The sequence below is a fragment of the Vulpes vulpes genome, chromosome 1 (assembly GCF_048418805.1).
Source record: "Vulpes vulpes isolate BD-2025 chromosome 1, VulVul3, whole genome shotgun sequence".
NCBI classification, from domain to species: Eukaryota; Metazoa; Chordata; class Mammalia; order Carnivora; family Canidae; genus Vulpes; species Vulpes vulpes.
The window spans coordinates 148,946,366-148,973,443 of NC_132780.1; the positions used below are offsets into that span (position 1 = coordinate 148,946,366).

At 45.5% G+C, this 27,078-nt stretch overlaps 1 protein-coding gene across 1 annotated transcript in view; it reads right to left on the reverse strand.

Annotated features, from left to right (window-relative positions):
- The window catches only part of TRAM2 (translocation associated membrane protein 2), an 83,847-nt gene that overhangs the window by 11,763 nt on the left and 45,006 nt on the right, over window positions 1-27,078 (reverse strand). Inside the window, exons 3-5 of the mRNA XM_025991053.2 lie at window positions 8,208-8,317; window positions 7,588-7,704; window positions 831-889 (exon numbers count right to left, since the gene is read on the reverse strand). Of these exons, the coding sequence (XP_025846838.1) occupies window positions 831-889; window positions 7,588-7,704; window positions 8,208-8,317 (286 nt within the window). The remainder of the gene's footprint in view (window positions 1-830; window positions 890-7,587; window positions 7,705-8,207; window positions 8,318-27,078) is intronic.

Consider the following 27,078-nt stretch of genomic DNA (forward strand, 5'->3'; position numbering starts at 1 on the left):
ACTCAGCTTGAAGCCCTTTGGTGCTGGTGTTCTCAAGGGTCTTGGGAAAGGCAGGGAGGGTCTCCTGTGGGAGGCTGAGCCTCCTGGTGTCTGGGCAGCATGGGGCAGGAAAGGAAGGAGGTGCTGCCTCTGAAGGGGCACCAGCCATGCCAGGCTGGGAGGAAGATGTGCTGTGAAGGTGTGCGAGTCATCAAGGAGGTACAAGGCCCAGAGACCTTTACAGAGATGCTCTGCTTCCATTCTCCATCTCCGATGGTGGAGGGGCCTGCTATGGACCAAATGCATGTGTCTCCTCCAAATTCACACTGAAACTCAATCCTAACATGATGGTATTTGGATGTGGGACCTTTGGGAGGTGATTTAGTCATGAAGGCCAGGAGCTCATCAGTAAGATTCGTGCCCTTGGAAAAGAGACCCCAGAGAGCTCCTTCTCCACGTGAGGACTCTGTGAACTGGGAAGCAGACATTCAGTGGACACCAAATCTGCCAATGCCCTGATCTTGGGTTTTTCAGGCTCTAGAACTATGAGCAATACATTTCTGTTGTATCATTTATAAATCGTCCAGCCTATGGTGTTTTGCTACAGCAGGCCAAGCCAAGATGTTATCTCTGTGATAGAGGCTAGCCCAAGAGACATTCCATTTTGAGATTCTCCAGTCAAGTGGCTCCCAGACAAGACTGCCTTCTATAATCCTTCGCCCTAAAATAAGCTCAGGGTATGAGCTGATCCTCATGCCAGCTGGCCCATGGTTTTCTGGCCACATGTTGGGATGAGGAAGCCAGTGGACCAGCTTGCTTCTCCCTGGAGACTGAGTCATGAGAATACTCACGGGAGGTACACGTGTGGGTAGTCTTCCCAGAGACTTCTTGGGTTTGTTAAATATCCTTCCTGTAGTGGGCAAGGAGAGACAGCATTTAGACATGTGGATATGAGACTGCTGGGCCAGGGGTCAGGGGCTCACCCAATTCCAAGCTGCCAGAAAGAGGATAGGATAGGAATCACAAAAATGAAGGTCTGTCTGCATGGGAGCCACCCGGCCCTCAGCCAGCTTCTTTATTGTGAAAAAGCCATAATATAAGAGGAAGAGCCCTAGTCTGAGGCCTGAAGACCTGCGTCTGGATGTGGGTTCATCACTCACTGGCTGTACCCTCTGGGAAACTTAGTCTCCCTAAGCTTCAGTTGGCTCATCTGAAAATGAGGATAAAAATACCCTCGCAGGGTTATTGTTAGAAATAAATGTGATAGCTTATGTTTATGCATCTAGCATTATGCCTGGCATGCAGGCAGGCACTCAGGAAATGCCTGTAGAATGAATAAGCAAGTAGACTCTAGAATCACCATCCACTGGAAAAGCAAAAAGCCTAGTTTGGCTTTTTACATCACTATGAATAAGAAGAACACAGGACTGCACAGGCCTCCCTAGGAGGCCTCATCCCATGGGCCTCATTAGGTGTAACACCTACCACACTTTGTCACTTTCAAGAGATGTCTCCATTACTCAACAAGTGCCTTCATGCCAGGGTCTTATGCCCTTCTTTATACCTTCAGCACCTAGCCTGGGGCCTCTTATGGAGTAGGGGAGGTAACCTGAAAAACCCTCCCTTAGCAAAACATCTAGAAATGCTGGATGAAATCTAACAAGTATCTTTTAAATGCAACGGGTTTTTGCATGCAAAGGGATCTCAAAGGGATAGAAGGCTAAAAGCCAGAGCAGTAAGGGGAGGCTGGGACAACACAGAAGCCACTAGTCTGAACACTAGGGTGTTCATGCCCATGTGGGAACAGAAGATGGAGCCCTTAGAGGTGGAACCTGAGACGCTTGTATAAAATCAGGACCCCTGAAAGGCTATAAACTTCAAAAGAAGGTTAGACTAGAGTTTGCACTAGTTTGGGATAGACTAGAGAAAGGGTAGACTTTAGTCTGACAACCAAAAAAGGGAGTTAAGCTTTCTGTTCATCCTGGGCTTAGGATTAAAAGCAAAATATATCATCCCTTGAAAATCCGTAACCCCAGGTTTACTTTCACATGGGTTTAGAGTTCAAATTTATACAACTTGTATGGTTCGAGCACCACCAAGCTAAGAAATTAGTATTAATAAAACTGTGGGCCAGTGATACCACTGGGGCATACTCTCATCCAAAGATGCACAAGATTCTCATGCATAAAACCTTGCTGAGGATGAGTTTATGATCCAAAATTACAAAACGTAACAGGAAAAACTCTTCCACAAGCAAGAGTTGGCTGACATTACAAGAACCCAATAAAAACTTGTTGGTTGAATGAATGAATCAATGATGAGTGCTTCAGGCAATTTCTCTCTTCTAAGGGAAGAGCAGGGCTCGATTTGTCCCTGAGAGGTTAGGGGGGAGTCATACTGTCTCCATTTCAGAAACAGGGAAATGAAGGAAAAGACAGAAAGTAGCTCCTGAAATGAGATGCTTTTTCAGCAACATAGGTTGAAATCTGAGCTGGGCCACCAGCCTCAATTGAGGACAGTAACGTCAAGCCAGGTTCCTCAAGAAGTCAGCCACTGAGCTGGTGGCTTTTTTTTTTTTTAATTTTTTTTTTAATTTTTATTTATTTATGATAGTCACAGAGAGAGAGAGAGAGAGAGAGGCAGAGACACAGGCAGAGGGAGAAGCAGGCTCCATGCACCGGGAGCCCGACGCGGGATTCGATCCCGGGTCTCCAGGATCGTGCCCTGGGCCAAAGGCAAGCGCCAAACCGCTGCACCACCCAGGGATCCCGAGCTGGTGGCTTTGATGAGGAGATAGACACAAACATCACACCCTGGGACTAAGATCAGGGGGTCAGCAGTGCTCTGGAGAAGGAGGAAGCCAGCATGGGTCTCAGGGAGAACACTGATTTACAGCCTAATAGATCCTCAGCTGGATTTCCAAGTGAAGGCTGATCCTCCCACCCACGAGTCACTAAATGCCTTGGACGTTTCGGGTATGGTCCCTGGCCCCCAGCCCACGACCTGGGGCCCCATTAGTGCTGTGACCGAACTGACAGGCCCAGTCAGGCACATGTCCTCCCAATGTGGTCATGGTGGCTTAGATCACCCTAGCCTCTTGTGGCCTCGGTCCCAGTCCTTTCTCTCTACCACTGCCTTCTTCCCTTGGTCACACAGAGGCTGAGGCACTGAGGGAAGGCTCTGGGGCCTCTGGAGGATGACAGGAGGGCTTTCCTACACTCCAGCTATCGGGCTCTGCTTGCCCTCTCTGCTGCTCACAAGGATCGGGGTACACCGCAGTGTACACAGTCTTCCATTCTCTACCTCATTTCAGGGACATCTCCGGGGGGAACATCCCTTCTTAGAGGAAGCAGTGATGTACGTAAGGAGGCAAATGGTACATCCGAGACTCAGGTGGGAGTGAAATTTCTGCCCAAAAAGAGACTGGCCAACATAAGCAGCACTGAGAGAAATGTAAAGCCCAGATGATCTTGTGATTTTAAACAGGAAGCCTCCTCAGCTTGGCCTCTTTCCTCAGGGGACAAGGAGGTCAGAACTTTGAAGCCAACAAGCAAAGAAACTCCCCAGAAAAATGCGGCCTGCTTGTGACTGTCCAGTCCACGGGGACTGCAGGGAGGAGGGCGGGAAAGGCAGAGGAAGGTGACTCACTGCTCTGAGAACAGCCTTTTCCAGACCTCGGGCCAGGCAGCTGCCTGAGGGCGGCCAGGGGTTGGGGTGCCCTCTGAGCTCCAGCAGGCCGAGTACCTCAGGTCCCAGGGGGCAGAGCACGGCAACCATGCCTGAATCTGGGTCCCAGACAGGCACTGGCAGAGGGGCTGGGGGAACTCCTGAAATCCTTCGTTATCTCTTTAGCTCCTAAGAACTAAGGGGAGGACTGAGCAAACTGGAACAATCTCTCCCTTTGCCCCAGCAGCCTTCCTCTTTGGTGAACGGGCAAACAGAACTACAGAAACAGCAGAATCCAGTCATAACACAGCCAGTTGCTACCTAGACTCAGACATACCAACATCATTTGTCCTTCAGGAACAATCATTTACTCAAGCTCTGCTCTAAGTGGCCAAGCTGTTAATAGAAATCAGTCCAGCCTGAAAGGCGTTCCCTCTACCAGGCTCTCATGGAGCACCAGACTCCAGGTGTTGGTTTTTTAAGATTTTATTTATTTATTCAAGGGAGACACACAGAGTGAGGCAGAGACACAGGCAGAGGGAGAAGCTGGCTCCCCATGAGGAGCCCGATGTGGGACTCGATCCCAGGACCCCGGGATCATGACCTGAGCCAAAGGCAGACGCTCAACCACTGAGCCACTCAGGTACCCCCAGACTCCAGGTTTTAAAATACAAAGTGAGACATCCTAAGGAAATCAGGCAGGGAAACCCAATGCTTGCCCACCCTGCTTCCCCCAGTAGAGTGCTGACGTTTTATTTTGTCTTCTGAACAATCAATAGGAGTTCAAAGGTAGATTAAAAGTAGGTTGACATACTCATACGTTATTGGTTGGTCTGGCCATACTCTCATCACTCTGATTGTATAAATGTAGAGAGAAAGGTCTGAATCAAATACCACCCCCCCAAAACCCAGTTATTTCTAGGGGGGGATCTGGGGCAAATTTTTATTTTAAAAAGAAAACAAAACAAAACAAAAAAAACCTGGGGGCACTTGGGTGGCTCAGTCAGATAAGTAGCTACCTTCAGTTCAGGTCATGATCTCAGGGTCCTGGGATGGAGCACAGAATAGGGCTCCGTGCTTGTTGCAGAGTCTGCTTGTCCCTCTCCCTCTGCTCCTCATTCTCTTTCTCTCTCAAGTGAATAAAAAATCTTAAAAAAAAAAAAAAACTTTGTGTATTGCTCACTTTTTATAGATGATCATCTAGGAGTTTATAAAAACAAGCGACTCATAATTTTAATAACCGTTAAGGGTCAGAGCAAGAAGATGCACCTGCAAGTTTATGCCTTCATTCTCACAAGGGCTACTTAGGGAGCACTTAGTACCTGCCAGGCTCTGCAGTGAGCACGGACTGTTCACAAGCTGCGTGGGATCTAGTGAAGCGGACAGCAGAGAACACACACATGAACAAGCCATGGCTGTAGGGCACCCAGTAGGAACCGGGGTGGGGAGGGTTCCCCGAGGAGGGGGACATTTAGGTGGAGACCTGGATGGGAGGAGCCAGCCACGGGATTCAGGGGAATCGAGAGTCTGAGCAGAGGAAATGCCCAAGCAGAGCCCGAGAGCCAGGATAGGTAAGAGGAGGAGAACCCGGGTCACAGGAGTGAGGAAGGAAAGGATTTCACTGAAAGTAGGATAGGGGCTTTTACACAAGGGTGCAGGATTTCATTGATGTCCTAAAAACACCTGTCTGGCTGAGTGGGAAATGGACTTGGGTGGTGAGCTACAGGAACAGAAACAGCCTCCTTCTAGAAGGATGATGGTCAGGGGTCCAGGCAAGAGATGATGGCAGCTTGGACTGCAGGCCAGGATTTCCCAACGCCAGCACTACCAATGCCTGGGGCCGGACAATTCCTGGTTGTGGGGACTATTCTGCTCATGGCAGGCTCTCAGCAGCATCCCTGGCTTCCCCGAGCCCGATGCCGGGAGTGCTGCCAGTGTCCCTGGGGGCCCAAATGTCCCCTGCGGAGAACTGCGGGCCTGAGGCAACAGTGGGGGAGAAAGCAGTGCAGAACCCCCCACCCCATGGGCTCTGCAGGGGGTGGGGGGTGGGCAGGACCCAATGATGGACTGAATGCGGATGGTGAAAGAAAGAGAAGAATCCCAAAAGATTTCATCCTAACAGCAAAATAGCATTTTAAAAAAATACTAGGTATTTTTCACTCCTTTTACATAACTACCTTCTCCTCTTCTTTAATCACCTTCATTCCCCACGGGACAGTACAGATGGAGGAGATGAGGGCCCAGGGCACCATGGTGCTATTAGGAGTTGGGGTTCACTGGAGCTTTCCAGGGTCCCCCTGGTATCCACTTCCTACTGAAGATGTTGAGCAGGGGAAATGGCCGTCCCCGTAATAAAAGCCTGTCATGAGCTTCCCCAAGTAAAGTGCTACATGCTTCCAAACTAACAAGCATCATCATTTTCAAGCCCTCAATGGCCTGACAGAAGCATAGACAGAGCAACTGGGCATTTAACATTCTGGAAAGGGTGTTTAAGTGACATGGCTTTTGGCCTCCAGAATCTAGCCTAAATGCATCACAGCTCAGGTGGAATGTCTGGGGGTGAGGCAGGAAGGGTATACGTGATCCAGAGATGAGGCAAGGCTTCTTCTGAAAGATCTGAGGCCATTCTGCCTCAAAGCCCCCATGGGCTTCGCAGGCTACAGGAACCAAACACAGAGTGGTTGGCGGAAGAGGTCTGAGATGCAGCGTTACCCAGATCCGAGACGGTCAGGACGTTCACTGCACAATGGCAGGGGGCGCTCTGCAGGTCTTCCCCCCAGGGACAGTGCAACAGGGCAGTCCCTCCTGAGAGGACAAAAGCCTTAGGTCCTGGCATTTAAAACTCCTAATGTTCTGGCTAGGAAAACGGTTCCATGATTAAATGATGATAGAAACACAAGCAAGATACGAAAGGACATGTTGACTCCTGCTTTCAGGGTATGAATTCTGCATTCAGCTCTGGACGTGGAGTTCCTTAGGATGTGAGAGCTCATCACGATCACTGAAGGAAGAGGAAGCGGGTGAGAGGTCAGTGGAAGATAGGGAAGAGAACTTCTCAAAGATCACAGGGTTACTGAATTTTCCAAGGCTCAGGCCTGTATTTCTCACAGGACAATTCTAGCTCTAGGGAAAGAGACAGGAGGTGCTCCCAGTGGGGGGGTGGGGGGGGTGGGGGGGCTGCTAATTAACATCATGTACCACAGGCCAGGTGTTGTTACGGGTGACCCTCAAAGGGCTGTCCACATTCCTTGCTACAAAGGAATTCTATGCTACCAAGGGCTGCTCGAAATAAGAGTCCTATTGTGTAGAAAGGAGAGGTAGATCAGTTGTCTGGTCCTCCGGACATTCATGGGAATGGCCCAGACTCTCACAGGATTTGATGTGCGGACAGGAGGATTCTGGCCTTACTTGCAAGAGGCCAATGTGGTAAAACGGAAAGTGTGCTAGACCTGAAACCAGACTCCAAAGTCCAAGTGTGGTCCCTGTTGCTTCCAAACCCCGTGACCAGGCAGGCGGACACAGCAAAATTCCATCCTAGATGTCTTCAATCCATTAATATGGGAATCAGAATAAACATAAGCCTCATCCCCTGGATGGCATGGGTGGAGGGCCCTGTCAAATGAGGTGGCCCTATGGAGATGTATGGTATCATTACCGTACCATCACAGAATAACAATAATGTGGGTTTATTTTCGGACAAGAAAGCTCTCCCCAGCTACAAAAGAGCATCTATACCCCTTTGGCATAGGTTTATTTAGCCCCTCTCTTACCATGAGGATGCAAAAATAGCTTCAGTTCCAAGAAACTGCTCAAAGTTTTTATAAACTGCTCCTCTTTTCCTTCCCTGCTCAGCCCTGCACGGTTGTTTTATTAGAAATTGGAGAAGAGACGCGAGGCCGGCAGCCGAGGCTCTGAGCTCCAGCAGTCCCCAGGGCCACTCACCGTCACCACCACGTAGAAGCACCATATCACCGAGCTGAGATGAAAGATGACCAGTTGCCCAGATTCGTTGAACTTGCTGTGTTTGACCTTGGAGAGGTGAAGCCGTTTGCTGATTTTCTAAGGAATAAAGAGAATCCTGCATATTAATGTACGCAGGTGGATTGGTAATGGGCAGGCTTCAAACTTCCATTTTCTACCCAAGAAAGGGCAGTTTCCTGGCCATGACCCCGGGCTATCCAGCGTAAGCCTGCTGTGTGCGCAGAGCACTCAGTTCAAGGCAAGCATTTTGAGAGAGGGGCAAGATGGAGGTCTTCAGCCTAGGTGTGAAGAAAACATCCCCCAATCAGGCAGCATAGGACAGACCCATAATGATGCTGTCCTGCCATCTCAGGCAGCTCTGCCCTCCATCATAAATGCTGCCGTCCCACATGCTAAGAAGGCTGTAAGAGAGGACAGAAACCACGGTGTGTGGTGGGGGATGTCCAGTTAATAGGACCAATCAAAGTACGCAAATAAGAGGAGGCAAAGGGGCCCAGAGCCGCAGCCTCCCCCGAGGTGAGGCCCCACCACCCATGGCATCTCTCCAGCTTCTGATCTCGGGACCCAGACACATCACTCACATCTAAAATGTACTCCTGAACCACAGCATGGAGGATGATGGTGATGAAGACATAGAACAAGATGGTGACCAGGTCCTTCGGCCCATAGTGGTAGTGCACAGTCTCACCGTCTGTGGAGGTAAGAAGAGCCAGGTCAGCATCCCTGGGCTGATGACATGCTGTGGGACCCCAAAATGAAGAGACCTCTGAGGCAGAATGTGCTGCACTACACCCCTAGACAAGGCAGCAAGTTTCTTCCCTAGAATCCTACCCAACCTCTGGACATGGCCTTGGGGAGTGCCAATGGAGAGCATTAAGGGTATACCATGATGACCACCTCCTCTGGCTCTGGGCTGGAGGGCACAGTGGTTAGGAGCTAGGAGAGGAGACAGCAATCTCACGCACACGCTGGCTGTGTGACTATGCAGAAGTGACCGACCTCTCTGAGTCGCAATTTCCTTCTCTGGAGGATGGGACTACAGCCTTCATCAGGGAAGCATGGAGTGATGGGGAGGAGTGTGGACTCAAAGCCTGAGTTTATATCAGAGCTCTGTCATTTCCTATGTGACTTTGGGGTACCTCTCTCTGTGACCTTTCTGTGCTTCAGTTTCCTCATCTATAAAATGAGGGCAACAGCAGTTTCTGTATCGTAGGGTTCCTGTGAGAAGCAGAGGACTTCAATGCAAAGTGCTCAGAACTCTAGCATGTCGTAAGTGCAGTATCTGTATTTGTTACTATTTTTGTTATTGTTGGGCTAGTGTGAGCATCAAGTGAAATAATTTGTATGCAAGATGCTGATCACAGTTGTCTACACCCACGGCAAGCATGCAATAAATGGTTGTTGATTAAAATACTATTTAATAGTAATGAACTAGACAGAACCCCAGGCACAGAAGCCTTGTAAAGCTCTGTGGTGGCAGCCTCGTCTTCCACGGACAGAGGAGCATTTCTACCTTCGTTCCAGTTAGCAGGCTAGGGTTGCAAGGGCTCGTGAACCCAGGCCTGGATCTCTGCTGCTCTGGAAACGGCCCCCCTGACTCGGCCAAGCAGACACACTGGCTGCCTTTCCAGCTGTGCTGCATTCACGCTGAGTCACACACACATGAGTCATCGCTCTCTGCCGGGATGCGTTTACCAGAAGGTAGACTTGGGTCCGTGAGGTTCAGGGTGGCCACAGAATGAAGCAGAACTGACTGGGTCGCTCTGGGGGTCGAGCCACGCCCCCTGCCACCCTGGACTTGGAGAATGGGATGGTCCCTGGCACCGAGCGGCAGGAGGGCAGTGAACATGGGAACTCTGAAATCAGACAGGCTTTTTCCTTGCCCTCCTCCCCACAAAGATCCGCTCTGTGAATGAGCACTGGGTGTTATATTATATGTTGGCAAATCGAACTCCAATAAAAAAATATACAAAAACAAAAAAACCCCTAAAGACCTGCTCTGTGACGGGCACTGAGCCAGCTGCCAAAGTGTGGACATAAGGGACACTGGCCCAGCTTCAGAGCACACAGACCAGTAAGGAGATGCACAAGTAAACCTGCAATTAGCCTACAGATGGGCACACGGGGCCAAGAGGTAGACAGAGCGCCCCAGCAAGCAATGGCAGGCCAGAGCCCAACACTGGCTGGGGTAGGTGGTGGTGGGGTGTTGGTTAGGGTGAACACGAGGATGTCGAGGATGTCGGGACCTGGCAATCAGCGCAGGTAGTCAAGTGGGGGAGGAGCATCTAGGCAGAGGCAGTGGCATCTGCAAAGGATGCAGAGGATGAGGCTGGGGTGGCCCCTGTGAATGTCTGTGTGCCATGTGAAAGGGGGTGGACTTTATCCTGAAGGCAATACAGACACATTGAAGAATTCAGATTCAACAGGAAAATGATGAAATATAGGTCTGGGGAAGTTTACTCTGGCAGCAGTGAACAGTGTCAGGCCGGGAGGTGAAGACACCAGTCAGAGAGCCAGTGCAGTGATCCACCTAAGGAACCATGAGGCCTGAAGTAAGGCAGGAGGAGAGAGGAGAAGTAGGGAGGAGGACTGTCAGTGAGAGAACGAGCAGCACACAATGACAGGCTCACCTAGGGGCTGAGGGCTTGGGGGGGTGGGGGTGTGCATCAGGCATGGGGGCCGGAGGAGAAGGCACAGGAGGTAGAAGGACAGCTAGGATGACATGTGCCTTGCCTCCTGCAGAGGGAGGACCAAAGGAGACAAACTTGATAGCAGCATATTTTGAAACCAGAAAATAACTAAACACATGCAAAGTTTCATGGAGGCCAGCATTACCAAGCAAAGTAGGATTTATGCTCAACCAAACAAGCATGGTCCAAAAGTAAAGAGAGAACACCTATCAGGGCTTTGGATTATCCTCTTTAAAGCCTATTCAGGGTCACCTGCCATTCTTCACCCCAAACACCATGGTTCCAAAGAGATGTGACCATAGCCTTAGATCCCTCTTGAAACAAGAATGAGTGCATGAATTAATACATTCTTTTGTCCCTTCACTGTTGAGAGCTACATGCATGGTTTTTCATCAAAAATAAACCACGGGCAGGGCTCCATTCTGGGTGCCAGGAGAAGACCGTGAACAAGGTGGGCACAGCCCTGCCTTCTTGGAACTTAGTGGGTGCACAACAAATTCTCACACTAAAAAACCAGAGGCTAAAACTACAACACAGGACAGACCCAGTGGCTCAGCAGTTTAGCGCCGCCTTCAGTCCAGGGTGGGATCCTGGAGACTGGGAATCGAGTCCCATGTCAGGCTCCCTCCATGGAGCCTGCTTCTCCCTCTGCCTGTGTCTCTGCCTCTCTCTCTCTCTCTCTCTCTCTCTCTCTGTATCTCTCATGAATAAATAAAATCTTTAAAAAACTTTTTTTAATTAAAAAAATTAAAAATAAAACAACACAGCAACAACAACAAAAAAAAACAAACAACCAGATTAAGAAATGGACAAAGAATTTGAATAGATATTTAAAATGTCTATTTTTATTTTATCTTTAAAATGTCTTTTTAAAAAAGACATGTATATGGACAACAGGTATAGGACAAGGTGCCCACCATCACTATCATTAGGGGAATGGAAATCAAAACCATGATGCCATCTCCCATCCATTAGAATGGCTACAGTTAAAAAGAAAAACACCAAAAATAGGAAGTATCAAGTATTGGTGGAGACAAATAAATTGGAACTGTAGTACATTGATTGTGGGGAATGTAAAATGGGACCATCACTGTGGAAAACAGTATGGCAGTTCCTAAAAAATTAAAAATAAACTCAAAGTGGATGAAAGATCTAAAAGATCTGAAGTCATAAAACTCCTAAACAAACAAACACATAGGCAGTAATCTCTTGGACATCAGCCTTAGCAACATTTTTTTGGATATGTCCCCTGAGGTAAGGGAAACAAAAGCAAAAATAAACTATTGGGCCTACTCCAAAATAAAAGGCTTCTGCACAGCAAAGGAAACCATCAACAAAACAAAAAGGCAACCTACAGAATGGAAGAAGATATTTGCAAATGATATATCCAATAAGGGGTTAATATGCAAAATATATGAAGAATTTATACAAGTCAATACACACACAATAATAATCTGATTTATAATGGGCAGAGGACCTGAATAGACATGTTTCCAAAGAAGACACCCAGATGGCAAAGAGACACATGAAGAGATGCTCAACATCACTCATCATCAGGGAAATGCAAATCAAAACCACAATGAGAGGAATACCTCATGTCTGTCAGAATGGCTAGAGTCGGACAAGAAGTAAGTGTTGGTGATGATGTGGAGAATAGGCACCCTCGTGTACTGTTAGTGGGAATGTAAATTGTTCCAACCACTCTGGAAAACTGTGGAGGTTCCCTCCAAAATTAAAAATAGAAATAGAAATACCATACAATCCAGCAATTCTACTACTATTTACTCAAAGAAAATGAAAACACTCATTCAAAAAGATATATGCACCCCTATGTTTACCGCAGCATTATTAACAATAGCCACATTATGGAAGCAGCCTCAGTGTCCGCTGATAAGATGAATGGATACAGAAGATGTCGTTTGCATATAATGGGATATTACTCAGTCATAAAAAAGGAGAAGGATCCTGCCATTTGTGACAACATGGATAGACTTACGGGGTATTGTGCTAAGTGAAGTCAGAGAAATAAAAATACCTTATGATTTCACTTATATGTGGCATATAAAAAACAAAAAACCAGCAACAGACTCCTATATATAGAGAACTGGTGTTTGCCTGAGGGTGGGAGTGGGGGATGGATGAAATAAGTGAAAGGGATTAAGAGGTACACATTACCAGTTAAAATAAGTCATGGAGATGAAAAGTACAGCATAGGAAACAGAGGCAATAGTGTTGTACTAACATCATATGGTGACAGATGGTGACGACACTTATAGTGATGAGCAAAGCATAATGTACAGAATTATCAAATCACGTTATACACCTGAAACTAACATAACATTGTATGTCAAGTATATTTCCATTAAAAAATTAAAAATAGAGTTACCATATGATCCTGCAATTCCACTTCTAGGTATATACTCAAAACAACTGAAAGCAGGATCTCAAAGAAGTATTTGTACGCCCATGTTCACAGCATCGTTTTTCACAATAGCCAAAGGTGGAAATGACCCAGGTGTCTACTGACAGATGGGTAAACTAATTGCAGTATACACACACAGCAGAATATTATTCAGCCTTAAAAAGGAAGGAAGTCCTGTCACATGCTATAGCACAGATGAACCTGCAGGACGTGACACTAAGTGAAATGAGCCAATCACAAAACAACAACAACAACAACAAATACTGTAGCATTCCATCATACAAGGTAGAAGGTGAATGTAGTAAAATTCATGTACCCAAACCAGAATGCTGGGTAGCAGGAGCTGGAGGGGGAGGGGGAGCGGAGTAGGGAGTTGCTGGTTAATAGCTACCAAGTTGTGGTTTTGCAACAACAGGGTTCTGGATATGAGTTGCACAACAACATGAACATATTTAACACTACAGAACTGTACACTTAAAAATGGTTGCAGTGGTAAATTTTATCTTATGTATATTTAAACGTAAAAAATACCACCCATGGCAAGTGTGATAAGAAGTGCTCAGGAGTGGACTGAAGGCTGAAGGGGAGGGAGCAGGGAGCAGAAGCATCGCTCAGAGGGACAATGGCAGACAGTGGCTGGAGGAGGAGACACAGCAGAGCTAGCCAGCCCAGGCTACGGCAGAGACCCCAGGCAGAGGAGGCTGGAACGAAAGGGAAGGAGGTGGGAGCGGGGGTCTGGGAGGGCCATAGCATAACCTGCTCCTCTGAGGCCTTTCTCCTACTATGGTAACAAGTGGTAGCATCCACAAATACTCAAAAGCTGTACTCTGATTCATACACGTTACCTCTGGTGCTTTCCCCTGACCCACTCTCCCCACTTTTGATCAAAACAAAGGAAACTGGTTTGGCTCCTTCTGTTCTCCACAGAGCAAAGGAAGCTGGAACTTTGTGATCTTCCAGGAGACTATCAAGAAATCGATGTTTTTGATATACCTTTTTAGATTTTTGGTTGCTCACTAATGCTTATAAAAATCCTCTCATGGGGCACCTGGGTGGCTCAGTGGTTGAGCATCTGCCTTCAGCTCAGGTCGTGATCCTGGGGTCCTGGGATCAAGCCCTGCATCGGTCTCCCCGCAGGGAGCCTGCTTCTCCCTCTGCCTATGTCTCTGCCTCTCTCTGTGTCTCTCATGAATAAATACAATCTAAATTTAAGAACCTTAAAAAAAAATCCTCTCACTAACCAAGTTGGAGCTCCTGCCCTTGAAGGACTGCCCTGTCTTGCATGAGCTCTCAAAAAAGAAAGCAATAATCTGGCAGTAACCTATTATAGTTTTTCAGAAAAGTCACTTGCAACACATCTCTGAGAGAGCTCAGAGAGGCCACCCTAGTCACAAATCATAGCAAAATGCTTACAGGTACCAGGTGGACAACCAAATGAGCAAATCAGCCCAGGTCTCATAAGTTCAAACCTTTCAGCACAGAGGTCTGCTGCATTACACAGGTAACATCTCCACTTCCACAGTATGCCTCCTGCAGATTTTCTTTAAACATAGTGCCCCTATGTTTACTGGGGCACTTTTCTTGGTCTATTGTTCACATTTCTACCTTGAGAGAGGGATAAGATTAAGAAATAACTACTTTCTTATAAAGAAGACATGGTATAAACATACAACAGAGTATTACTCAGCCATCAAAAAGAAGGAAATCTTGCCATTTGCAATGATGCGGATGGAACTAGAGGGTACTTAGCTAAGTGAAATAAGTCAGTCAGAGAAAGACAAATACCATATGATTTCATTCATATGTGGAATTTGATGCAAGAAACCACATGAACCTATGGGAGGTAGGGAAAGAAAAAAAGGAGAGAGGGAAACAAGCCATAAGACACTCTTACTGATAGAACACAAACTAAGGATTGCTGGAGGGGAGGTGGTTGGGGGATGGGCTAGATGAGTGATGGGGACTTAGGAGGGCACCTGTTCTGCTGCACACTGGGTGTTATATATAAGTGCTGAGTCACTGAATTCTACTCTAGAAACCAATACTGCACTGTATATTCACTAACTAAAATTAGATCTAAAAAAAAAGTTCTCAGCACAAGAAAAAAAGAAATATCCACTTTCCACCTTACTAGAAAGCAAACAGTTAAAACTGGAACACACAGTAACTGACAGGTAGTGTCACAGAGGGGGAAGTATGACAGTGGGAGGCTGCAGACCCTGTGTCCCCCGGAGGTGATGAGAGAGTGGGGAAGTTATTCCTCAGAGACTGTGGCTATGGGAGGGGTGCAGCCCAGTGTGGCTGGATTCCTGATATTCCAGACACAAAGAGACATTTTTAACATGAAATCATCTGATTTTAAAATATTATTTGGTCATCAGAAAGGATGAATTTACATTTACAATGATGTGGATGGAACCTGAGGCTATTGTGCTGAGTGTCAGTGTCAACTGGAGAAAGACAATCATCATATGGTCTCACTCATATGTAGAATATAATAAATAGTGAAAGGGACCATAAGGGAAGGGGGAAACTGAGCAGGGTAAAAGAAGAGAGGAAGATAAACCATAAGAGACTCCTAACTCTGGGAAACAAAGGGTTGCAGAAGGGGAGGTGGATGGGAGGATGGGGTAACTGGGTGATCGGCACACTAAGGAGAGCACATGATGAGATATACACTGGGTTTTTACTATATGCTAGCAAACTGAATTTAAATTTTAAAAAATCAAAAAATAATAAAATAGAAAAAATACTGGGGACTAATCTGCGATTTCAAAAAAATACTTTATGGGCCAATACCAGACTGGCCAAAGAACATAGATCTGCAGGCCATCTCTGACCATGAGCCACCAATATGTAGCCTCCAGCCTACATGATCCTGACACCTCCCTTCCTACATACCCCCACAGAGTAGGTCAATATGCCCTTCTGTAGGCTTTCATCTGGCTTTGGAAGAAAGCACCTTCAGTAATGATCTTCCAACTGTAGATGAGTTATTCATCTCCCATCAAATGTGGCATTTGCTTGGCTTACCTCTGATCACAGTTTCAAAAGAGAGCTAGAATTATCGATATGAGCCTTGGCTGTTTTGACCACCTCTGTCAGCAGCTGTCCCTCGGCAGGAGAAATATTCTTACGGACATCCTGTTTTGCTTCCTATGACTAAGAGGCACATTCCTGTTTCCTTTGGTGTCACCTGTAAGTAGCTTCTCTTGTCTGCCTTATGTGTTCCCATCTCATCTGGGTACTCCCACATGGTCTCGCACTTCCTCCTTGTATACTTGAGCTGACTGGTGGCCACCTGCAGCCATCCTGCCCATCTTTCAGATCCTTAGAGTCTAGGCATTTGCCAACAAGACTTGTATCTTTGTGTGAAAAGCTGGCCGCTCAAAGAGCATCGCTGCACAACCTGGCTGTCTCTTGGTTCTTGATGCCTTTCCTAATGCCTGCACATCCAGACTGACAAAATTTCTGCTGGTTTCTGTGCATATGGCCAACTCTGTTTCCATGTTATTTTGAAGTTGTAAAAGAAGAACTCAGGGGTGCTTGGGTGGCTCAGTTGGTTGAGTCTGCCTTTAGCTCAGGTGATGATCCTGGGATCAAGCCCATGTTGGGCTCCCTGCTCAGTGGGGAGCCTGCTTCTCCTTCTCCCCACCCCCTGCTCATGCTCTCTCATGCTCGCTTGCTCTCTCAAATAAATAACCTTTAAAAAAATAAAAAATAAAAGAAGAATTTAGATATGAAAAAAAAACACCACAATCAAAATCAAGAGGCAAAATGATCATTCAATGTGGGTGATCCCAATGTGGGGCTCAATCCCAGAACTCTAGGATCACGCCCTGAGCTAAAGGCAGACGCTCAACCACTGAGCCACTCAGGTGTCCCAGAACGAAGAGCTCTAATCTTGCTAATATGTAAAGAGCACCCAGCATTTGAAGCTGGGTGAGATAAAAAGATCAAAACTGCAACAGAAAAATGGGCAAAGGGATAAGAACAGACCATTCACAGAGAAAAGATACAAGGCCTTTATGCATTTAAAAAGATGCTCAACCCTATGCAGAACAGAAATGCAAATTAAAACTACAGTGAGCTACCAGTTCATACCTATCAGATTGGCAAAAATCCAAAGCTTGACAATATACTCGGGCTCTGTTTCACACTGTTGATGGGAATGCAAAATGGACCCCCTCTTTGGAAGGGCAATTTGGCAATTTCTATTGAGATTACAAGTGTATCAACCCTTTGATGTGGCAACTCCGCTTCTGGGAATTTATCTTCTAGTAATACCTGCCATGTTCAAAATGACATGCGTACAAGGTTATGCACCACAGTACTGTTTTTAACAATAAAGTAATGGCAGCAATCCAAGTTGTTTTCATCTATTGGGGCCTAGTTAAGTAGATGATGGTTCCAAGGCACTGGAGCACTCAGACTGCGGCTGTGGACCAGCAACGCCAGCATCACCTGTAAGCTCCAAAATGAATGCTGGTGCAGATCTACTCCAGGCCTGTTGGGTCAGAAAATGCCAGGGATGGCCCAGGACTTCACATTTAATGACATCTCCAGGTGGTTCTGATGCACACCGAAATTTAAGAAGTATTGACATAAACAATGGAGCTCTTTTTAAAAATAAGAAACAAAGATCAAGAATGGGGGAAACTAATCAGGAGATTAAGAAAGCAGAATAATGGTGGCTTGGGAAGGGGTATTGGCTAGGAGGAAGCTGGGAGCACCATATCTTGATCTAGGGGATGGTGGCATGGGTGTGCACCTATGTACAAATGCACATGCTGTACCCCTAAAGAACATGTGTGTTTCGCTGCATGTGCTATATATACCCCAATACATTTGTGAAGAAAACAATGAAGCTCTCCACACGTTGACGTGGAAAGGTATCTGGGATGAATTACTTTAGTGGGGGAAAAAAAGTATAGAACATACAGTATTCTACTGGTTATAGGAGGAAAAAGAGAAAAGAAACGTGTATTTGTGTGTGCATAAAGAAATAGTGGAAGGTGAGAGGAGAAATCCAGGAAGGGCACATAGGAAACACAGGGACTATCCACAGGGGATGCAGGTGTCAAAGGAAGAGAGTTCAAGGTAGGAACAAAACTGTCACACTGACTTTTTTGGACAGGTTAATGTATTTTCTAGTTAAAAAATAATCTTTAAGTAACTAAATGTTCAAATTCTTCTGCTTTGTATGGATAAAATGAAAATGTGATGTCTTTCCCACCTCATTGATTTTTTTTTTTTTTTAAACCACAGGGACCCGGACCAGGCATGGAGAGACCTGAAGCTCATTTCTGGAGCAGCTACTTGTCCATGAAGTGATCCAGGGTCTCCCTGCCTGCACTTACCCCCCTGGACAAGGAGGATAATACCATCTACCTTTTCTCACAAAGCTATAAGGATGAAACAGATAACTGACTTATAAACTGTAAAGTGCTACACAAACAGATGGCATCATTAGGACCACTTCCCTCAGAATCAGAAGGCAAAAGAACAGAAGTGTCACCATGCACCACACACAAAAAGTACTCCCATTAGGGTGCTTATTTAGGGTAAAGATCATAAACGACAACCACGAGGCTTTTATTGAACACGTGCTCTCTGCCAGGCGCTGTAGTGAATATATCTTGTAAGTGACGTCATTCACCTCTCACAGGAATCCTGAGTATTCTTCTCATTTTACACAGACAGCAGCTGAAGGCTAGAGGCCAGCAACTAGTGAGGGGTGGGCCAAGACCCCAACCATGCTGCCAATGACAGGGCCAATGCCTTCTGGCTTCCAGACTCCCCTTCAAATCACACAGATGGTGTATCCGTTAAACCCTGCAGGTCTGCTTCTCCCCGAGGTGCTGGAGAGAGTGGGGCTGAGGACAGGCAGGGGGCACAGAGCCTCGAAGGGCAGCATTCGGACCTCCACCCCTACTCTGTCTGGCCACGCTGCCAGGCCACGCCCTCCCTGACCTCCCGACGGAAGATGTGGCCAGTGGCACCTGCACTACACCCACCACCGTGGTTCTCACATGCACTCAGCAGTTAGGAGTTGAAATATGGTTTCCCCCACCCCCAAAAATGATTACGTCCTAACCTCTACCACCTCAGAATATGACCTCATTGAGACACAGGTCTTTACAGAGGTCATAGAGTTAAAATGAGATTATTACTGTGGGCCTTCATCCAATTTGACTGGTGTCCTTACAGAAAAGCAAAACTGGCCATAGAGACAGACACATACACAGGCAAGAAGGCCATCAATATACCAAGGAGAGAGGCCTGGAACAGAGCCTTCAAATGAATCAGCCTGCCAACATCCTGATGCTAGAACTTCTAGCCTCCAGAATTGTGAGACAATAAAGTTCTGTTATTTAAACTATTTGGTCTGTGGTACTTTGTCACAGCAGCCCTAGCAAAAAATATATACCCTTATACAATCCTTCCTCACCCCTCACCGCCACCCCAGTTAACCAAAGATCTAGCCAAGGAATCATCACGGATGATTACATGACTTGGGATAGATCTTCCCCAATTTTCTAGTAAGAGAGACAAGGAAATAATACTTTGATGATGTAAAAAGATGTAGCAAAATGAGAGAAGCAGTAAAGAGAAGTCGGAAACAAAGGGCCTAACTTTGGAATTATTTCCTTGATGTACCATTCCTTTTTTACAAGGCTGCAATCCCCACTTCCCACCCCAGCCCCCAGGGCCTTCAGGGAAGAAATACAGCAGTAACTCCTAGATGCCAAGCACACACTCAGCCCACACTACAGTTCACAAATATGAGGCTTCTACGTACAACCCACCTGGGCAGACAACATACAACATGGAGAGAATGCCTACTGGGACGGAAAGCGTGAGCTTTTAAAAAACTGGAAGGGGTCACTTGAAGTGCTGATGGGTTGGTTCACCTTGTGAAAATTCACTGAGCTGACCACTTATAGTCCATCGACTTTTCTTCACAACTGTGATGCTTAATAGCAGGTGCCCTGATCTGAATGTGTCCCCCCACCCCTCTAAATTCACATGTTGGAGTCCTAACACCCTACAGCCAATGCAACGATGTTACAGGTAGGGGCCTTAGGGAGGCTTAGATCACGAGATGAAGCCTTCCTGGATGAGACTAGGGCCTTATAAGGGAACCCACAGTGCTCCCTGTTACTTTGTTTGAGCAGACCAAATAGGAAGGCAGTAAGTTTAATAACAAGTTTTGGTTTACTGTAGGGAGGTGGAATCAAATCCAGGATTGGCTATAAGTCCTGGTCAGAGGCTTCCCACTCTTTCTCAGATGATTGACCAATAAGGCCAGGGACACTGGGGGATGTGATTTCTTTTCTTATTCATATAGACAGGACCTGAGGGCCAAAGGGAACCTTGGTGGTTGTTTCGCCAGAGAGGCCAGGACAGAGCTAAGTCTTTGCCTCCCTGGTTAGGTCCCCCCCACCCTGCCCCACTTAGCAAACCCAGTCTTCCAATGGCTTGCCTGGGTCCTGGTGCTGCATGGGGTGTGACCAGCCCAGCCTGTGGCATGTCCCTGGGAAGTTGTCTCAGCCCCCTCAGCGGGAAAAGGATGGGGCCAGGCTAGGTAAGCCTCAAATACCCTCCATCTGGGAAGGCTGCAGGTCCAGGTTGGGTAGCTTGCTCTGTAATCAAGCAAGGCTCCATTGCCAGAGCCACTGCTGCCCACCTGTCTCTTCCCTTTTGTCCCCCACAAGCTTATCTTACAAACTGGGGCTCAGTCCGATATGTGATGCCAGGCTTTCAAGTACATGATACAAGCAGGAGACAAGATGAATTCCTGCCAGGCAGCGCAAGAAACAAAAACACACTCTGAGCCCTGGACAAAGGCTTTCAGCTGAATGAGGCCTGAAAACCATCTGTCTGAGGTGGTTTTATGGGGCAGTGTGTCTCGTCCCACCAGGGACTAGGAGAACCACAGCCAAGCTATGGTATGGGAGGTCCCTGGCCTTTGCATCGCTACCTGCAAAATGCTGCCATAAAGCCACCTAGGACCGTATAAGCCAGGGAATGTGTCCTTGTCACCTGTGAGGACTACAAAACAAACCCTTCTCCTGAAGGGGTCCCTCACCTTCATCTTTTTTGTTCGAGGTGTGCAGCAACAGACAGGCCCAGGAATGTAAAGCTACCATGACCCCTGCCCACACTGCCTTACAAACCTAGCTGTGACTTCTTGGGGAGCTGCGGTCCAGCTCGAAACCAAATCCACCCTGTGGTACTCTTCACCTTCCTCCACCTCTCAGACCACAGAGTCCTTGAGAAACTAAAAGTGGAAGAAAACAGGAAAACACAAACAAGGTACAGGATTTAGTGGGTCTCCCTGTGTTACCTTTGAGGTCGGAAGCACAGGATCATTTGAAAGCCTGCCTGGTACTTTATTATGCAGGGCGCTGAACAGCACTTCCAGTGTTCACAGGAATCACCTATGGATCTCCTTACACAGCAAGATCTGCGAGCACCTGGGTGGCTCAGTTGGTTAAGTGGCTGACTCTGAGTTTCCACTCAGGTCATGATCTCAGGGTCCTGGGATCAAGCCCCGAGTTGGGCTCCATGCTTAGCAGGGAATCTGCCAGAGGATCCTCTCTCTCTCCCTCTGTCCCTCCCCCACCCCTCTCAAATAAACATATTTTTTTTTAAAAAAAAAGGCAAGATCTGATGTAATAGTTGTGGGGTGGGGCCTGGGAATCTGCATGTCTAACAAGTTCCCAGGTGATGTGAATGGTGTGGATCTGTAGACAATCTGAGTGGCAAACACTTAAGAGGACTTTCAGGACTTCCTGTATTCAGGAAACACTTCGGATTGAGAAGTGTTTGCAGATGAAGGATGCACACAACAAATGTTAAGTGGTCCACCCAAGACAATTCAGCAAATTAGTAGCACAACCCAAAACAATCTTGCAAGTGCTCAACCCATTTGGAGTTACCTGCTCTCGATCAGATGGACGAATCTGTATAAAAAATCTTTCTCTGAGCTTTTAGGTTCTATATATTTCTGGCGCTAACATCAACACCTTGTGCTATTTTCCTCAGAAAGAAAACTCAGTGTCTAGTAAGACCAGAAACTAGACATTTTATTTTTTGCCAGAGCTGGGCAGAGTGTATGGTTTCCAGACAAAATATAAGATGACCGGGGCACCTGGATGGCTCAGTGAGTTAAGTGTCCAACTCTTGGTCTCAGCTCCGGTCTTAATCTCAGGGTCATGAGTTCAAGCCCTGCCCAGAGTGGAGCCTACTTTAAAAAAAAAAAAAAAAAAAGACCAGTTAAATTCAAATTTCAGATAAAGGATAATTTTCTAGTATAATTATGTCCCATGTATAACCTGGGATATACTCAACTAAAAAAGAAAATATTCACTCTTTATGTGAAATTCAAATTTACCTGGTGGTCCTGGATTTCTGTTTGCTAAGTCTGGTAACCCTAACAGGTAGTAATGGGAAAAAGGATAGTATGGATTCATTGGTAACAAGGAACACTTCCTGCTTCATTGCTGTTGACCCTAAAGAAAAACAAGGATGGCTGGCATGCCATCAGGATGAACAATTTATTACTACAATAATAATGCCTACTTCCTCTTTTAGTTCATCCCTCTGAATGGGGCTTAATCTTCATAACCAGCTCATTATACTGTGACAAAATCATACATTTATGGCTAGCATTATGAGTTGAAAAACATTGCGGCAACTTCATATGTTGGAAGCCCTAACTCCCAACACTTCAGAATGTGACCTTATTTAGAAATAGCATTGTAGCAGGTGCACTAAGATGAAGTCACAATGGAGTAGAATGAGCCCCTAATCTAATGTGACTGATGTCCTTATAAAAACGGGAAACACGGACGTGGAGACTGACACGCACACAAAGCAAATGCCATACGGGGACTGGCATTTCTGCTGCCATGAACCAGAGAACCAGCAGGCAGGACTAAGAGCTGGAAGAGACCCTTCCCAAGAGCCTGCAGAGGGAGCATGGCCCTGCTGACGCCTTGATCTTAGACTTCTTGCCTCCAGAACTGTGAGACAATGACTCTGTTGTTAAGCCACTCAGTTTGTGGCACTTTTGTGACCTTAGCCCTATACACAGATGCGAGGAGCTGGGAGGAGGGAAGAGAGAAGGACAGAGGTGAGAAACTCATCAACGTTACCATGAAACGAACCTGAAACCTTGGCAAGGAAAGACGTGGGGATTCAGAAATGGTAGACCGCTTTGTAGGAACACAGCCACGGTTCTACTAAGATTCAAATTTAAATGCCAAATTGAAAAATAAATAGATAAATGATGAATTGAGCCAGTTACACAGGATTTAAAGAAGAAACCTTAGAAATCAGAATTTACCCAGGTTATGCAAAAAGGATACGTGCCCAAGCACCCTCAGCTCAGCCTTAAAGAGATTTGGGAGGAGGGTTCTAAAAAATCACAACCTTAACAGACCCATTATTGTGAACTGCTGTTTTCCCATGAAAAGTTTGCTTTCCTCTCATACTTACAAACCAAACATGACCATACCGAGCTGGTGCTTAAGGAGGCCCAATACAAAATGAAGCAGGCTATTCCGATTTCACTGCCTCTCTTGATTATTTGCTTGTCATATTTCGAATAGCCCCAAATGGCAAGATTTAAACAAGAGATAGGCTACTTAACAATACTTTATCCTCTCGTTCTAATGTAACTGAATCCTCCTCATTTCAGTATGGATTATAATGTACCTTCACCTTTACCCAGGCCTGGAGGACGATGCCAGGAACAGAATTCAATAACCCCACCCTAGAAAGATGCCAAACCCAGCTGGCTCCAGGCACACTGGCCTTTGTTCAGTCACTAGAATGTGCCAAGATATTTGTTTCTCACTTGAGGCCTTCACACATGCTAATCCCTGTGCCTGGAACATTCTTTCTTCTGCCTGGACCCTCTCCCTATGTCCCCAACACAATTTGCCACACATATTTAGCTCCAATGTCAGCTTCTTGGTGACATCTCTGTCCTTACTTTTTCATTTTTCCTTATCACACATAAGCTTGTCTATTCCCTTCACTACCCCTACCACAACTGTAATTTTTTAATGTTTACTTGTTTATTATCTATCCTCCCCTAATAAATGAGGAGCTCTAGGAGTAAAAAATCAGACATGTTTTGTGAACAACAACAACAAAAAAAATAGACACACAGATCAATAGAACAGAATAGAGAGCCCAGAAATAAACCTATGCTTATATGGTCAATTAAGCTATGACAAAGGAGGCAAGTATATTCGATGGAGGCAAGACCATCTCTTCAATAAGTGGTGCTGAGAAAACTGGACAGACATATGCAAAAGAATGAAAATGAAACTGGACCACTTCCTCACATCACAAAAATAAACTCAAAATGGATTAAAGACCTAAATGGAGACCTGAAACCATGAAAATCCAAGAGGAGAACACAGGCAATAATTTCACTGACATGTGCTATAGCAACATTTTTCTAGATAGGTCTCCTAAGGCAAGAGAAATAAAAGCAAACTCTTGGGACTGTATCAAAATAAAAGGCTTCTGCACACCAAAGCGTCAACAAAACAAAAAGGCGACCTACAGAATGGGAAAAGATACTTGCAAATGATCTATTTGGTAAGGGATCAATATCCAAAATACATAAAGAATTCCTACAACTCCATGCCAAAAAAATCAAATAATCCAATTAAAACTGGATAGAGAACCTGAATAGACATGTTTCCAAAGAAGATATACACATGGCCAACAGACACGTGGTAAGTAGCTCAACATCACTAATCATCAGGGAAATGCAAATCAGAACAATGAGAGAATACATCACCATTGTCAGAATGGTGAAAAATAACAGGTATTGGTAAGGATGTGGAGAAGAGGGAACCCATGTGCACTGTTGGTGGCAATGTAAATTGGTCCAACCACTGTGGAAAACAGCATGGAGGATCCTCAAAAAATTAAAAATAAATATACCATATGATCCAATAATTCTACTACTGGAGATTTCCCTAAAGAACATGAAAACACTCAAAAATAATACATATATGTACCCCTACGTTTATTACAGCATTATTTATAATAGCCAAGACATGGAAGCAACCAAAATGTTCATCCATAGGTGAAGGGATAAGAAAGATGTGGTGAATATATACATAAACAGAATATAAGAGAGAACAGAATACCATGCAGCCATAAAAAGAAAAATGAGATCTTGCCATTTACAACAACAAGGACAGACTTGGAGGGTACTACGTTAAGTGAAGTAAGTCAGAGAAAGACAAATACCATATGATTTCACTGATATGTGTAATCTAAAAAACAAAGCAAATGAATAAACGAAAAGCAGAATCAAGGGCTCCTGGGTGGCTCAGCTGGTTAAGCATCTGCTTCTTGACCTCAGCTCAAGTCTTGCTCTCAGAGTTTTAAATTCATGCCCCATGCTGGGCTCCACATTGGGCAAGGAGCCTACAGCAAAGAAAGAAAAAGAAGGAGGAAGGAAGAAGGAAGAAGAAGGGGAGAGAAAAGGGAGAATCAGATCTATAAATACAGAGAACAAACTGTATTGTTCTCTGATGGCTGCCAGAATGGAGAAGGGAAGAGTATGGGGCAAAATGGATAAAGGGGAAGGGGAGACACAGGCCTCTAGTTACAGAATGAATAAGTCATGGAAATAAAAGGCACAGCAAAGAGAATACAGTCAGTGATATTGTAACAGCACTGAATGGTGACACGTGGCACCACACCTGTGGTGAGCCTAGCACAATGTATAAACTTGTCAAATCACCATGTTGTACACCTGAAATTAATGTAGCATTCAATGTCAACTGTACCCAAGTAAAAGAAATTGAAAAATTAAAGTTGAAAATTAAAATTAAAAACTTTATTTCACTTCACTCTCTTCTTGCTTGTTCATAGTTTTGGAGAACTCAGACATAATTCTTACCTCTTTGCTCATCTATAAATAAGTCATACCCCTCCCAGATTGATTTTTAATAATCTTAAAACAATAATTTCTTCTAAAAAAGGAAGAAAGAAATCAGACCTGTTTTATAAATTACGTAACACCTGTGCTTGGAGCACAGGAGGCACATGAACATTTGTCTGGATTGATCAATTAGTTATTTAAAACAAATAAATGAGGGGCGCCTGGGCGGTTCAGTTGGTTAGGAGTCCGACTCTTGATTTCAGCTCAGGTCATGATCCCACGGTCCTGGGACCGAGCCCCAACTCGGGTTCCACACTCAGCCGGGAGTTTGGTTAAGGATTCTCTCTTCCTCTTCCTCTGCCCCTTTCCCTGCCTCTCATTCTCTCTCTCCTTCTCCCTCTCCCTCTCTCTCTCAAATAAACATTTTTAAAAACAAAAACCGAAAAACCAAATGAGAGCATGATATGATCGATAGTGGCATACTTCCAAACCCTAGTGGGAAGCTCTTATGCTCAGAGGTTCCAGGTTCAGCTCTGGAGCATGAAGTCTACCTTCTCATCCCAGCTGGAGATGGATTTCTCTTAGGATATCACTTGTCTCCTAATTTCTCTGGGAAAGCTGCGAACTCAAAAATTAACCCTCTGCTCATGATCTGGCTTTACAAACACAGGCATATCTTAATTTTTTGCATTTCACTTTACTGCACTTTGCAGACACTGCATTTTTTTTACAAACCAAAGGCCTGACAGCAACCCTGTGTCAAGCAAGTGTATCGGTGCCATTTTTTCCAACAGCATTTGCTCACTTGTCTCTGTGTCACATTTTGGTAGTTCTTAAAATATTTCCAAGTTATTCATTATGATTATGCTTGCAATGGCCATCTGTGATCAGAGATTACAACTCACTAAAAGCTCAGAAGATGGTTAGCATTTTTTTAGCAATAAACTACTTTTTATTCAAGGTGTCTACTCTGCTTTTTAGGTATAATGCTATTACACACTTAACAGGCTACAGGAGAGTGTAGACATAACTTTCATATGCAACAGGAAACCAAAAAATTCATCTGACTTGCTTTACTGCACTATTCATTTTAGGACAATGGTCTGGAACCGAACCCACAGTATCTCAGAGGCCCTTCCTATAATAAAAGCATGCCCTGGTCACATGCATATCAGCTGCTGCAGCCCCCAGGACAACACTTTCTCATGGTAAATTAATAAAGCAGTGTTGGGTTATGATCTTGCATCCCATATAAACTGACTTCAGGGAGAAATGCAATGAAAATATCAACACAACATTCAATAGCTGGACCTCTCTTTATAAACTAATACACTGGCATTCTGACATTTAAAAAAGCCTGTCCATTTTAAATTTGCAAAAAAACTTAAAAACTTAGAATTTATGGGTCATAAGAA